This window comes from Mastacembelus armatus, chromosome 5 (assembly GCF_900324485.2).
Source record: "Mastacembelus armatus chromosome 5, fMasArm1.2, whole genome shotgun sequence".
Lineage (NCBI taxonomy): Eukaryota > Metazoa > Chordata > Actinopteri > Synbranchiformes > Mastacembelidae > Mastacembelus > Mastacembelus armatus.
Window position 1 is genome coordinate 127,012 of NC_046637.1, and position 13,626 is coordinate 140,637.

The 13,626-nt window shown below is 42.3% G+C and overlaps 2 protein-coding genes across 2 annotated transcripts; both read right to left on the reverse strand.

Moving 5' to 3' along the window:
* Positions 1-722: 722 nt before the first annotated feature.
* LOC113130903 (haloacid dehalogenase-like hydrolase domain-containing 5) lies at positions 723-7,253 on the reverse strand. Its single transcript, XM_026307881.2, has 9 exons — positions 7,197-7,253; positions 6,604-6,795; positions 5,960-6,072; positions 5,410-5,503; positions 5,272-5,305; positions 2,842-3,016; positions 2,586-2,762; positions 2,326-2,497; positions 723-911 (listed from the first exon to the last, which is right to left on the reverse strand). The coding sequence occupies exons 1-9, from the start codon at positions 7,251-7,253 to the stop codon at positions 723-725; spliced, it is 1,203 nt and encodes a 400-aa protein (XP_026163666.1).
* Positions 7,254-8,928: 1,675 nt separating this feature from the next.
* isy1 (ISY1 splicing factor homolog) lies at positions 8,929-13,042 on the reverse strand. The gene is made up of 11 exons (XM_026307882.1): positions 12,924-13,042; positions 12,448-12,470; positions 12,279-12,330; positions 11,670-11,735; positions 11,443-11,485; positions 10,779-10,891; positions 10,117-10,234; positions 9,905-10,027; positions 9,657-9,772; positions 9,223-9,309; positions 8,929-9,136 (listed from the first exon to the last, which is right to left on the reverse strand). Exons 1-11 carry the CDS (start codon positions 12,924-12,926, stop codon positions 9,029-9,031), a joined length of 852 nt encoding a protein of 283 aa, XP_026163667.1. The 5' UTR covers positions 12,927-13,042; the 3' UTR covers positions 8,929-9,028.
* Positions 13,043-13,626: the final 584 nt, after the last annotated feature.

Genomic DNA, 13,626 nt, shown 5'->3' on the forward strand with positions numbered 1-13,626 from the left:
CATATGCCATAGTGTTCATGTTTCTGTAATAATTTATGGTCTATGGTATCAAATGCCTTTAAGGTGAAAAAAAAACATTCCACCATATATTTTTTATCTATAGTGTTGCTTATTTCTTCTCCTAATTCCATTAGTGTCAAAACAGTAGAGTGATTAGGCCTAGTTTATTGATCCTTAAAATCATTTAGATGTGATATGATTTCCACTCCACCCATGAGTATTTTGTTTAGGGTTATTAATAATAAAGCTGTTTACATCATCTTTAAGACTACTTTCAGGATGTTTTAGCATATCTGGACCCACATTACTGTAATAAAAACAAAACATTGAAATCATTAACAAATGTTTAAATATAAAATGTAGCTGTGTTTAATGTCACTAACTTTGTCCTGTCTCCTCTCCTCTCCTCTCCTCTCATGTTATTCAACTAAATGCTAAAGGAGAATAAAACGCAGAATTTCTTTTCACAGGGTTTTTTGGTGTCTGCTTATTTTATTTCAATAAAATCAATGTTTTCACTCAGATTAAATTATAATTTACACAATGTTAGAAAAGTCATATTAATCAAATATTCCCATCGATTATTGAATTTATTAGTTCATTAGGTTCATTAGTGCTCAGAGTGATTAAAACCTGCTGTCTATAAAAAGTTAAAAAAAAAAAGAAATAGTTGTCAGATGTCAGATCTCTGAAGTCAAATTTCAGAGGTCAGATCTCTGAGGTCAGGGGTCAGAGTTCTCCTGCTGCAGCAGCAGGTCAACTGCAGCCTCCACATCTTCCACTATGTGTCTTGGTTCCACCAGGTGTGGCTGCAGAACCAGGTCTCTTTGACCATGGAACACTGTCTCTGTGTCACTGCTGATCCAGTGACTAGGCAATGGGCAGCGGGGGCTGTAGACACCTGTGCACACCTGAGGATGGGCAGAGCAATTTCATGTTAATTGCATTAATACAGTATGTTCTTTTCAGGTTATCCATACTAACTGCATACCTTGTTGATTCCATATTGCTGTCTACGGTAAATATCCAGAGGAAGACCATGAGATGTGAATCTGAGCTCAGCGAATGATGTGGGCTTCATAGACAATTGGGCCACTTTCTGGGGAAAACCCAGTCTGGTAGCCAGGGACGGCATCCATCCCACTTTGGATGGTGTGGCTCTCCTCTCTAGAAATCTGGCTGAGTTTATTAGCCAACCTAAAGCTTGACAATCCAGAGTGGGGACCAGAATGCAGAGACTCCCTCAAACTCCATAGAGATTGTGTCTGCCACAGGCCTTTAAGACTACAGTAATCAAACCCTTACTCAAAACGCTAATTATAGAGCATAGGTCACTAACAGGCGGACCGCGGTCCAGGTCCGGGTGCAGACCCAGAAGACGGACCCGGATCTACAGCCAAAACAGAAAATTGTGATTTAAAACCTAACGGGGCGCTTCTATTTCTACCGGCCCAGCTTTTTTTTAGACTTTACGGTAGTGGAAACGCACAGACCAATTGCATGCGAGTTGAGCCATCCCACGTGATACCACTCAGCCAATCAAGTCTGTGCATCCCAGGCGGTAAACAGTATGACTCTACAGTGTAAACAGTGCTAGAGGCAAGTTACACATGAAAATACAGTACAAAGAAAAAGAAAGAGAGCGATACATGTAGAAAACAAAGGGAGAGAAACTTTCGAGTGAGACGGAGAATTAGAGAGAACTTAGTTAATGAGAGAACATTATACATATCTACAGCCATACATATATGTTCAGTTGTATGTTACATGACAATATATATTGTCAGAAAGTTTTTGAATTGTACTGAATTCATTTGATTTGACAGTCAGGTATTGATTACATGCAGATGTTGATAAAACTACTAGGCTACTTAAATACATATCACACTAACTAGTTAGACATTATGATCTTCCGGACATTTACTTCAAGAAATTTTCTCTAACTGGACCTCTTTAAATTTTAGTTGAATACCCCTGTTATAGAGCAATATCCAACCTACCATTTATTTCTAAAATCCTTGAAAAAGCTGTTGCTAAGCAGCTATCAGACCACTTACACAGGAATGACCTATTTGAAGATTTTCAATCAGGATTTAGAGCACATCATAGTACAGAAACAGCACTGTTAAAAGTCACCAACGATCTTCTCTTAACCTCAGACAATGCACTCTGTGCTTGTTTTTGTTTTGCTTTTATGCTGATGACACTCAGCTGTATTCGTCAGTCAGACACGGCCAAACTCAACAGACCACCCACAGAGAGAATGTTCGAGAAATACTTATATTTTGATGTACTGAAAAGTGCCAGAGTTCAGTCTGTACATACCAGTATAGAGCAACACTCAGCAGTAGCAGAAACAGGATGCGTCTCCTTCATTGTCACCTGACTCCCTGTTCCCCAGGTAACGAGCTTGGTGCTGGTTGTCATGGCAGCATGCTGCTCAGCCAGGTAATGGTTGTACAGGTTAGCGCCATATATGTCTGTCATTAGGTTGTCACTAGGCACCAAGAGAAGGGTGTTTGGTTACTGACAGTGTTATGGCATTACACAGCCTGTCTCAATAGTGTTACACACGGTTTCACTACCCGATAGCGTAGATAGTAGTTAGCCTGCGGTTGTGGTTCTGCAGCCTCAGCTGGTGCTCGGCGTACTGGTACGTCAGCAGACTAGGTTTTCCCAGCAGCGCCTGGTACTGCAGCTCCCGACCCGTCAGCTTCCTGTAGATGGATTCCAGGCACAGCAGGAACATCCCATGACCAAACCTGAGCATGAGAACACCACCATCCTGAGTACAGAGATAATCACCACCAGCTATCCAGTTGTTGGCGTTTAGCTGGTTACCGTGGAGACGGGGCCTCCGCCATCCACATCAGGTCCATGTTACAGGCCAGAACCGGCAGCTGAGCTGACACCTGAGTGTTGTACTCACAACCAGGACTCCCATCGGTCAAGAGCACGTCAATCAGCAGCTGCAGGTTGGTCTCCCATCTAATTGGCTCCCCGAACAGGATCATTGCTATGGCAACACAGGGAGTTAGTGCGGAAAAGTCAAATTAAGTGCAAGGAAATATAAAGTGTCAGTAATTTAATCATTCTTCTCACTTATTTTTTTTCTAGTCTGTTTTTTTTAACTTTCAGCCTATTTCTATCTACTCTTTCTTCTTCTCCTTTGGGCTGCTCCCTTCAGGGGTCTCCACAGCCAATCATCTGCCTCCATTTAACCCTATCCTCTGTATCCTCCTCACCCACACCATCTATCCTCATGTCCTCCTTCACTACATCCAAGAACCTCCTCTTTGGTCTTCCTCTAGGCCTCCTTCCTGGCAGCTCTAACCTCAGCATCCTTTTACCAATGTATTCACTGTCCCTCCTCTGAACATGTCCAAACCATCTCAATCTGGCTTCCCTGGCTTTTTCTCCAAAACATCTAACATGAGCTGTCCCTCTGATGTCCTCATTCCTGATCCTATCCATCCTCGTCACTCCCAGAGAGAACCTCAACATCTTCAGATCTGCTACCTCCAGCTCTGCCTCCTGTCTTTTTCTCAGTGCCACTGTCTCTAAACCAGACAACATTGCTGGTCTCACCACTGTCTTGTCCACCTTTCCTTTCATTCTTGCTGACACTCTTTTGTCACACATCACACCTGACACTTTCCTCCACCCGTTCCAACCTGCTTGCACACGTCTCTTCACTTCTTTTCCACACTCTCCGTTGCTCTGGACTGTTGACCCTAGGTCCTTAAAATCCTCCACCTTCTTCACCTCTACTCCCTGTAACCTCACCGTTCTACTTGAGTCCCTCTCATTTACACACATGTACTCTGTTTTACTGCGGCTAACCTTCATTCCTCTCCTTTCCAGAGCAAACCTCCACCTCTCTAGATTTTCCTCCACCTGCTCCCTGCTCTCACTACAGATGACAATGTCATCTGCAAACATCATGGTCCACGGAGATTCCTGTCTAACCTCATCTGTCAGCCTGTCCATCACCACAGCAAAGAAGAAGGGGCTCAAAGCCGATCCTTGGTGCAGTCCCACCTCCACCTTGAACTCCTCTGTCACCCCTACAGCACACCTCACCACTGTCTTACAGCTCTCATACATGTCCTGCATCACTCGAACATACTTCTCTGCCACTCCAGACTTCCTCATACAAAACCACAGCTCCTCTCTCGGCACCCTGTCATACGCTTTTTCCAAATCTACAAAGACACAATGCAGCTCCTTCTGGCCTTCTCTGTACGTCTCCATCAGCACTCTCAAAGCAAATATTGTTTCTGTGGTTCTCTTTCTTGGCATGAAACCATACTGCTGCTCACAAATGCTCACTTCTGACCTCAGCCTAGCCTCCACTACTCTTTCCCATAACTTCATTGTGTGACTCATCAGCTTTATTCCTCTGTAGTTTCCACAACTCTGCACGTCTCCCTTGTTCATAAAGATGGGCACCAGTACACTTCTCCTCCATTCCTCAGGCATCCTCTCACTCTCCAAGATCTTGTTAAGTAGCCCAGTCAAAAACTCTACTGCCACCTCTCCTAAACACTTCCATACCTCCACAGGTATGTCGTCAGGACCAACTGCCTTTCCACTCTTCATCCTCTTCAATGCCTTTCTCACTTCATCCTTACTGATCTTTGCTACTTCCTGCTCCACAACAGTCACCTCTTCTACTCTGTGCTCTCTAACATTTTCCTCGTTCATCAACTCTTCAAAGTATTCCTTCCATCTTTCCATCACACTTGTGGCACCTGTCAACACATTTCCATCCCTGTCCTTGATCACCCTAACCTTCTGCACATCCTTCCCATCTCTGTCTCTCTGCCTCGCCAATCTGTCCAAATCCACCACCATTTGTGATTTTCATGTTTGATTTGGCTGAAATTTTACGTCGGATGCCCTTCCTGACACAACCCTCTGTATTTACCCGGACTTGGGACCAGCACGTGAAGACACTGGATTGTGCCCCCTGTGGTTGCATTTATTTCTATCTACTTTTAATTCTGCTTATGTTTTTAATTGTTGTAAATGTTTTTGTCTCATGTGAAGCACCCTGACTTATCTTGATAGGTGTTGCATAGATACAGTTCCTTTCATTTACAAATACTTACACACCGTTAAAGAGGCACAAATAACTTCTAACATTAAAAAAGAAACAAATGTAATGTAAGTAGAAATTTAGAAAAATAAAATCTAAATAAATACGTCAACTGTGAAATTATCACTAACTTAAAGTACATGTAGAATAAAGATGTGTAGTTGTTTTACCTTCTACTCTAGGAAGAGTCTGGACAGGAGACGACTGAAACAAAAAACATCTGTGAACTACTTTACAAATTTAATGAATTTTACTAACTCTTTTCTGAATGAGCAGTCTTTCACTTGTGTCATCTTTCAGGTACTCACAGGTAGTGTGGGTCTTCTGTTGTGGTCCACCATGTCCAGCAGGGGGTGATGTTCTCTGAGCTGCTCGATGCTCATCACCTTCTGAAAACCCAAACTGATGAAAATTTGGTCAAGACTAAAATACTAATCATTTAATCACATTTATCATTGTGCAGGATTTTATCATTGCTGTGGCTCAGTTCTCGCATACAATACAATGAATTCAAAGAGGAAAATAAACATAAAAAATATTCACATTTAAGCACAAAAATCATACGATTTGATTCTGTCCTTCAGTGCTTATTACTGTTTATTACTGAATGTATGTAGGCAAAGTGTCAAAAATTTTACAGGCGTCTCTTTTATGATGGAGCTCAATGGGAAAATGCATTTAGAAGAAGTACAAGGAGTGATCTCCAGCTAGGTTGGTGCGCCCCATCACATTTATTGTTACAGACATGATCTGTTATCTCTGTTTTCCATGAACCATTCAGGTCAGAGGTCATTCAGAGGTCCAAGGTCGGGACAGAAATTAGTTTGTGGTCAGTCTGTGGTCAAAGATGAAGGATACGTGCTGGCGATGTCAGTCACTGGTCCCTGCCCGGACACCAGAACAAATTTATCATGGAAACTCTTCAACATTTGCAAAGGACTGTGGGAAAGAACCACCTGCTCCGGGGCAATCTACAAACAGAAAGGTCACATGACTATGTTGGTCCAATCAGTGTTCAAAACACAAAACATTAAATTCAACTTAGTTGATTAATTTAACTAATTTAATTAACACAATAGAAAAAATAACAAAATAAACAAAAACATAAACCGATGTGACCCACACCAGGTAAATAGTATGAAATCCAACATGTTTATAATAAAACTTAAATGTAATTTATACTTTAATTAATCAAAATAAACAAGAAAAATACTCCTACACAGTATAATAATGATAATTCATGTGTTCACCTGGTAAATTGTTTGGTTATTTATTCAGTTCAATTTATTTTTATAGCGCCAAATCATAATATAATCATCTCAAGTCACTTTGCAAAGAAACCCAACAAATCCCTTATAAGCAGCACTTGAAGATTGTGGGAGGAAAAACTCACTTTAACAGAAGAAACCTCCAGCAGAACTGCGAACTCTATAAATGAGAAATCTATCATTTCCTCCACCTGTCTTCCTCCCACCTGTTTGTGTTTCACTTGTCCATCCTACCTGGATATCCAAAAGGTGAGACAGCTGTTGGGCCTTTTGGTGTCTGTGACAATTTCCCGCATTGGTCACAAAGACGACAGGAAATAGGAAGTTGTTGTTTTGGTCCAGAAGTTTCCGGAAAGCTCGTCGAGCTGCCGGGATCACTGAGCCGCCACGAAGAATGACGCCATCGACATCCAAGAGGATGCCAACCTGGTTGAGAGAAAGGTGGAGGACAGACAGATGAGAGAGAGGCAGCAGTTCCAGCAGTGAAATCTAAGCTTTGTTCATCTTAACATTAAAATGATTATATTTACACTCTCAGTCATACAGAATTTGTCAGCAAGAAACAAATGTTAAGTAGTGAAATGAAAGCTGTGGAAAAAGTAATAAAACAGTTAATGTTTCAAAGCAAAGTCATTGTCACTGTCTTTAGGAATGTCTGAGAGTGTAACACAATGCCAGAACAAAAAACAGATAGATAATCAGATAATCTACAAAGAAATAAGAAACAGCAGCTAAACTGTCATATTGACCTGAAATGAAAACTGAGCAGGTTCCCAGTTTCAGCGAGGCATCAGGTCTATGGCCCCATAAAGCACCAGCACACTGACCTGTCTGTTGCTGGACATGAATCTGAACGTCTGCTGCAGGAAACCTCGACACCACATGACGTCTGGCTGTCTGAGCTGCCGTGTGCTGCTCATTTATGCCGGCTGTGATGTCAGTAGGGGGCGGAGCCAGAGGATAACCAACTGCATCATCAGTGGATGTATCACTGAATACATGAATAATGTTTCCACACAGTCTGCTGTGTCTGTGGCAGCATGCTGAGTCACATCAGCTGATTGTAAACAACAGCAAACAATTGGATGGTATCTGGTCTGTTCAGAGGGACCAGATGTCCCATCTGGGCTGGTCTCTTCACTGGTTACCAGTTGATGTACAAAAAACAATAGCAAACAACCTGTTTTTAAAGACTGTCGCCAGGTAACATCTCTGACCACCTCAGATCTGCTGACCAATTGCTGCTCTATATTGCAGCCCCTGTTAAAATCTGAGGGACTGAGAGACAGAACTGAGAGTGACATATTACCTAAACCTGGTTCTACCCTGAACCTGGACCTTAAAGCCAGGTCTGAACTGTAAAACAGCCCTTTGAAGGTGTGTGGACCAGATAACATGGCCTCACAACGACTGCATCTGTGTGCACACAGTGCAAAAAAGACACACAGACACACACAAACTGTTGATTGGAAGCAAATGACAGCAGTTTGCTCTCACATGACATCACATGAAGCGTTCAGCCACTAATCAGCCAATCACGTGCTGCATAATGCCACCAATCAACCAATCAGCTGCTAGACTGAAAGCACATGATGAGGCACAGACAGAGATTCAGAGGAACCTGGAGAACCCTAACGAGGACAGACACACAGGTGGAGACAGATTTTGTATTTTCCAGTAACACTGCACACAGGTCTGTGCATAATAAAAACATTTAAGGACATTTATGGAAGCCTGCACAGAAACTGATCAGTCTGGTAAGTACCTGACACCAAATAAGGTCAAAACCAGAAACCTAAAGTACTGATCCTGCTCATGTGACTGCAGGGCTTTGCAGAAAAGGGGGTTCTGAAGACGAAGACATGGCAGGTCTGATAAATGTTTGACCAGAGCTCTGTGTCTACCAAAGTAACACAACCGTCAGAGACCCAGGTGTATCATGGGTAATGAAGGAGCCAGGGCAGATATTTATTGAGCTTCTCAGAATCACTACTAGGAATCACACTGAAAGTCAACTACCTCAGAGTACGACTTCCAAGGAATCCAGAAAGCCTCCTTCTCTTACTCCCAGTGAGGAGTGGGACTAGTACTAGCAAAGTGTGTGACGTCACTTGTATGATGATCTCAGCCCAAAGTCCACATTATAGTGATGTAGTTTTTTAGAAGTTGATTTTAATGTGCGAGCCACCAGCGATTTGCATAAATGCAGCTTGTCTTAGGTTTCATGCTGTGTTTTCTCTGTGGTGTTGTAAGAGCAATCAGCTTGATTCATTTTATTTGACATGGTGAGTTTTGACCAAAAAAAAAAAAAAAAAAAAAAAAAAAGCTGTATCTGCCGTGTTGCTAAAAAAACTTAATCTTGTAGACAATGTTAATGTGTTAATGTAGCATAAAAAATGACCAGCCAGGACCAAGACCTCTACAGACACAAAACAACTAGACAACACTGCGTTGTGGTTTCGAGTCTCTGTGCTGTTTTCAGTTGACGAAACAGTTTAAAGCTTCAAGACCAACAGAAACTGTGTTTGTTAAAAACTCTCTGAAAATATGACAAGAGAACACAGTAAATGGAAGATGACTTTAATAAGAAACAAGCAAAGTACAAAAATCAGCTGATATTTACATCGACAGACAGATGGGTCACAGACAGTGAGACAGGTCAGAGTCCCAGCAGAGTTCTGGCTTCCTGACTCTGAGCCTGAAGAGTCTCGCTGGCGTAACGCTGCAACAACTCCATCTTCTTCCTCCTGACTAGAGCCTCCTCCACCTGAGACAGACAGAATCAGGCTTATACACTACCACCACGATGTTAAGTAGGGTCCTCACAGGTTGTGAAAGATTACCGTGCCTCACCTCTCTCTGGGAAGGAACAGGTACATGTGCGATGAAGGTGACTCCTCCCTCCTCTCCCTCCTGCCCTTCTTGGTTCTCCTCATCCGGCTGCACCGTAACACAAAACAAACACACATTAATTGACACCTAGAAATACCTGATGTGCACAGATGAAGCTTAGTGACATCAGGATGAGGTATGACACATTGTTTTAGTGTGACCACTTTCAAAGAGAAAAGGGGACCAGATTACAATTCCAGGCTGAGCTATGATACTTGACTGAATTGGACTGTCTGCAGCTCTGTATTACACTGTCTTCATAGCAGCAGTGACAGACCCATCAGACTCCGAGGTCACCAGAGCACCATCAGAACACGTGGCTCTGCAGGTTCCTGAAGTTTCTGACCTGTGCCTCAGCTAACTGGATGATTTAAGCAGGTAAAGGGACAGTTCACCTCTTCATTGTGGATGGTGTAGATGCTCTCCTCCTCCTCTTCCTCCTGTTGTTGTTTGTCTCCAAACAGACGAGACTCTCTTTCTGATCTCCATCTGTGCACTGCCTCCAGCACAGCTACACAGAGGTGTAAAGTTAGTGATTTGGATTATAACAAAATGTCACTGGATTATAAAATAATGTTCCTGGATAATAAAATGTTATTTATGATAAAATCCTCTCACTGGATTATAAAACAGTGTTACCCACCTTGTTTCTCGTACTGCGCCTCCAGGGGAAGTAGTACTCCATCGTCTTCATCTCTGTAGCCATAATACTCTGCATCCACATCCTTCATCAGCTCTGCCCTCGTCTTCCTCTGCATTGGAGCAGCTGAGAATCACATGATCAGCAAGGACCAATCATCAGTCAGCAGGCTAATGAACAGTTTTAAAATCAGTACTCAATATAAAATTACATACGCTCTTTCTCAAACAGTTCTCTGACTCCTGGGAGGTCTCTGGCTGCTCCAAAGTATTTGTACCCCCGGTTTCCAGGAACCTCCTTCCCCTCATGATCAAGCATCTTTGGACCAATCCGCTGAAAAATCACATCATCAAGGCTCAGACAGTAAGTGAATAATTGATCAATTGGCTGATTGCTTTTGATGAGCCAGTTAAACTGAATTAAATGAGAAATATAAGTACAGCACAAATATCTAAAACAGGTGTGGGCAACTCCACTCCTCAGGGATGACAGTCCAGCTTGTTTTCCAAATATCGCTGCCCTACCCACTGCTGAATACCTGGATCAGGTGTTCAGTCAATCAGAAGCTGGAAGATACCATCTCTTTGAGGGCAGAGGCGGGAAGACAAAGTGAACTGGCGTCTTCCAGTTTCTGATTCTGAGGGATATTTGGAAAAGAAGCTGGATGGTGGCCCCTGAGAACTGGAATTACCAACCCTGATGTAAAATTTGTACTAAAGTAAATGTAAGTAGCATTAACACCTGCTGACTCTGATCTGTGGCAGCAGCTGAAAAACTCACTCAGGCTCAACATTTTCCACTAAGTGACATGTTTCCAGTCTGTAGCTTGCTACAGCTGCTACTGGATATTATTATTATTATTGTCGTTGTTGTTTACCGCATAGTCGGGTCCTCCAAGCTCTTTGATTCGAACCTCCCAGTGACCTTTCTCTCTCAGAAGTTTGTTGATCTCATCATTCAGATCCCGAATTCTGAACTCACCAAGTCCAGCTACAGACAAAAAAAAAAAAAAAAAATAATTCAGGACTAGGTTTCGAGCAGACAGTACATATAGACAGACAGCACGCGCCACTCTTGTTCTGTGTGCAGAGCACAGTAAAAACAGGATGTTAAGTTGGGACTATTTTATCCCTATTTGTTCACATGTTGTATGCAAAGAGTTTTACTGAATAAATCATTTATTCATCCACACACTTGTGCAGGTGACTACTTATATTTCATCATTTATGTTAAAGCTCTTGTGCTTGGGTGAGAAAAGCCACTTAATAAACTGGTCTCATTTTCTTCATACAAAAGAGTGGAAACCTGAGATGAGACAGTGATGGTGGAAGACATAAGTGTTTCTGTTAAGCCAACATCAGTCAGTCAGTTCAATGAAGCAGAAGTTTCAGTCCTGCACCTGTTAATCTGGTGAGGTCTTAACATGTTTCTCAAAATCTGACAAATCTGAAACATTTTGGTTTCTAAACTAAAAAATAAATAAATAAAAAAGGTAATGTCTACTTGTGTGATTCAGGTGTATCTGTCACGTTTAAACTCACCATTCTGGATCTGAGCCACTTTCTTTGAGATCTCACTGATGATCTGAAACACACACATTGGTCAGATTTAGCAATCGTACTACAGCAGGGAAGTACACTCTACACTAACTGATCTCCTGCAGTACTCTCTGTATTGTATTGTGTGTGATGAGAACAGCAGCTGAGGATCATGGATAATGGAGTTTTCAGAGCCAGAACAAACATGACTGACCAGGAGCAGCATTTACCTGTCGTCTCCATTTCTCAGCTTTAGGAAGTTCACTGCACTCTGAGGCCAGGTAAGGTCTCCGCTCCTTCAGACAGGTCAGAGAGAGACAGGCATCGTGGTTACATGGTTTTATGTTTTTATTGTTTATTTCTTGTTTTTCAGACCCAATCAAACCTCTGGCTGAGTTTAATAAAAAACATGAGAAAAGCAAAACAAAAAGAAAAATGCAACATAAACATCAATTACAAATTCCTCTTTCTATAGATAAAAGCTTAAAGCTGTGGGTCTTAAACAGACAAAGTGACATTTACAGAAAGTCTGAATGAGAGTTTGTAGTTCTACACCAATACAAAGAAAAACACGCAGAGCCAATGTAAAGAAGGAAACCTGCAACAACATGCACCGAACATAACTCAGGATGATAGCAGCTGTGTGATCGACACATCAGTGTTCAAACTTACCGATCAAAAAAAAAAAATTTTAATTCACATTTTCTGTTGTCAGTCACTGAACCAGGACCAGTGATTTAATCTGACAAAACTCACATGAACACAATTTCAACACGTTTAACTGGACTAAAGATCCACCGAATAAGAACCACTCAAAGCAGAACTCCATAGAACCTGACCTTAACTTTTCCCTCCTCCAGTTGAGCCTGTCTGAACCGAGCCAGAGCTGTCCTGAGAACAAGAACATCAAGAAAAGGTAAAGAAATCATGAGAACTGCTGAGATATCAAAGAGCAGCTGAGACAGCTCTGCAGACACAGTAACACTCAGCAGTAGAGCCAGAACTTACATGGCCTTCTCAGCGTTTCTCGCCTGCAGACACAGAAACAAAGATCAGTTACAACAAGCAGAAAATATAGTAATCTGTTGATAATTTTATCTAGCCCTCATTAAATCTGCACGTCTATAGTGCTGAGTTTCTGTCTGGAATAGGGATAGCACAAAACAGAATCCATTCAAACATCCGTGACTTTATCAAAGACTGTGTGTCTGGGCTCTCAGAATGACTCAGGCTTAAACCCGATTACTTTAGACTCTAGACTTTAGATACTGAGATCTGAAGAACGGTTCGTCATAGGACTTAACGCTTTTAATAAGACCTGGGGACTCAAATTTTTTCATCTGAGTATTTACCGACGTTAACTGAATGAGCCCATTAGCCGCCAGCTGAAGCGAAATGGCTGTACTCTGGCTAACAGGTTAGCAGGCTAGCTAGCGGTAATGAAATTCTAAATGCTCAGACTGAAGATGTGCTCGGCTGCTCACCATCTGTGCAGTTTTTGTTAAAAACCCCACGGAAAACTGAAGAAAACCTGAATCTCAAACACGTCGTCACTAACAGGAAGAACACCACTGATTTCTTCTTCTTCTTCCGGTTGGTCAGGAGTTTATCTTTGCTCTACAGCCACCTGGTGGAGGAGCCTGAAACAAACAAATACAATAGAAATAAAGCAAATAAAAAAACAAAATGAATCTAAATTAACCTAAACGGACTGTACTGTGGGTGGGTATGGTGGAATAAATGTTTTAATCTATTTTTTTATAAAAATAAAATCAATAAATATGAAAATAAAACACAAATACATTATTCATTATCAACCTTAGTCTTAGTCTAATTCAGCGGGGGGGGGGGGGGGGGGGGGACTGGAGTCCATCCCAGCATGCTGTGGGTGAGAGGCAAGTCCCCCCTGGGTGATCAGCAGCCAATCATAGGGCTGACACACAGAGACAGACACACACTCACTTTAGAGTCACTAACCAACCAAACCTACATGTTTGGACACTAGGAGGAGAAAACCCACACAGACACAGGGACAACATGCAGACTCCACACAGAAAGGCCCCGGGTCCACCTGGGTTCAGACCCTAATCCTGACCTGCATGAGTTTGGACTGTGGGAGGAGAAAACCCACACAGACACAGGGACAACATGCAGACTCCACACAGAAAGGCCCCGGGTCCACCTGGG

Excerpts from the sequence above, each read along its gene's own strand:
- LOC113130903 (XM_026307881.2), bottom strand. The coding sequence starts at position 7,253 with ATGTGGTGTCGAGGTTTCCTGCAGCAGACGTTCAGATTCATGTCCAGC. Across the intron at positions 2,763-2,841 it reads GCGGAGGCCCCGTCTCCACG|GTTTGGTCATGGGATGTTCC; the intron begins GTAACCAGCTAA and ends TCTCATGCTCAG. Across the intron at positions 912-2,325 it reads CTGAGTGTTGCTCTATACTG|GTGTGCACAGGTGTCTACAG; the intron begins GTATGTACAGAC and ends GCCCATCCTCAG.
- isy1 (XM_026307882.1), bottom strand. Across the intron at positions 10,235-10,778 it reads TTGGAGGACCCGACTATGCG|CGGATTGGTCCAAAGATGCT; the intron begins GTAAACAACAAC and ends GTGATTTTTCAG. Across the intron at positions 9,773-9,904 it reads GGCGCAGTACGAGAAACAAG|CTGTGCTGGAGGCAGTGCAC; the intron begins GTGGGTAACACT and ends ACCTCTGTGTAG.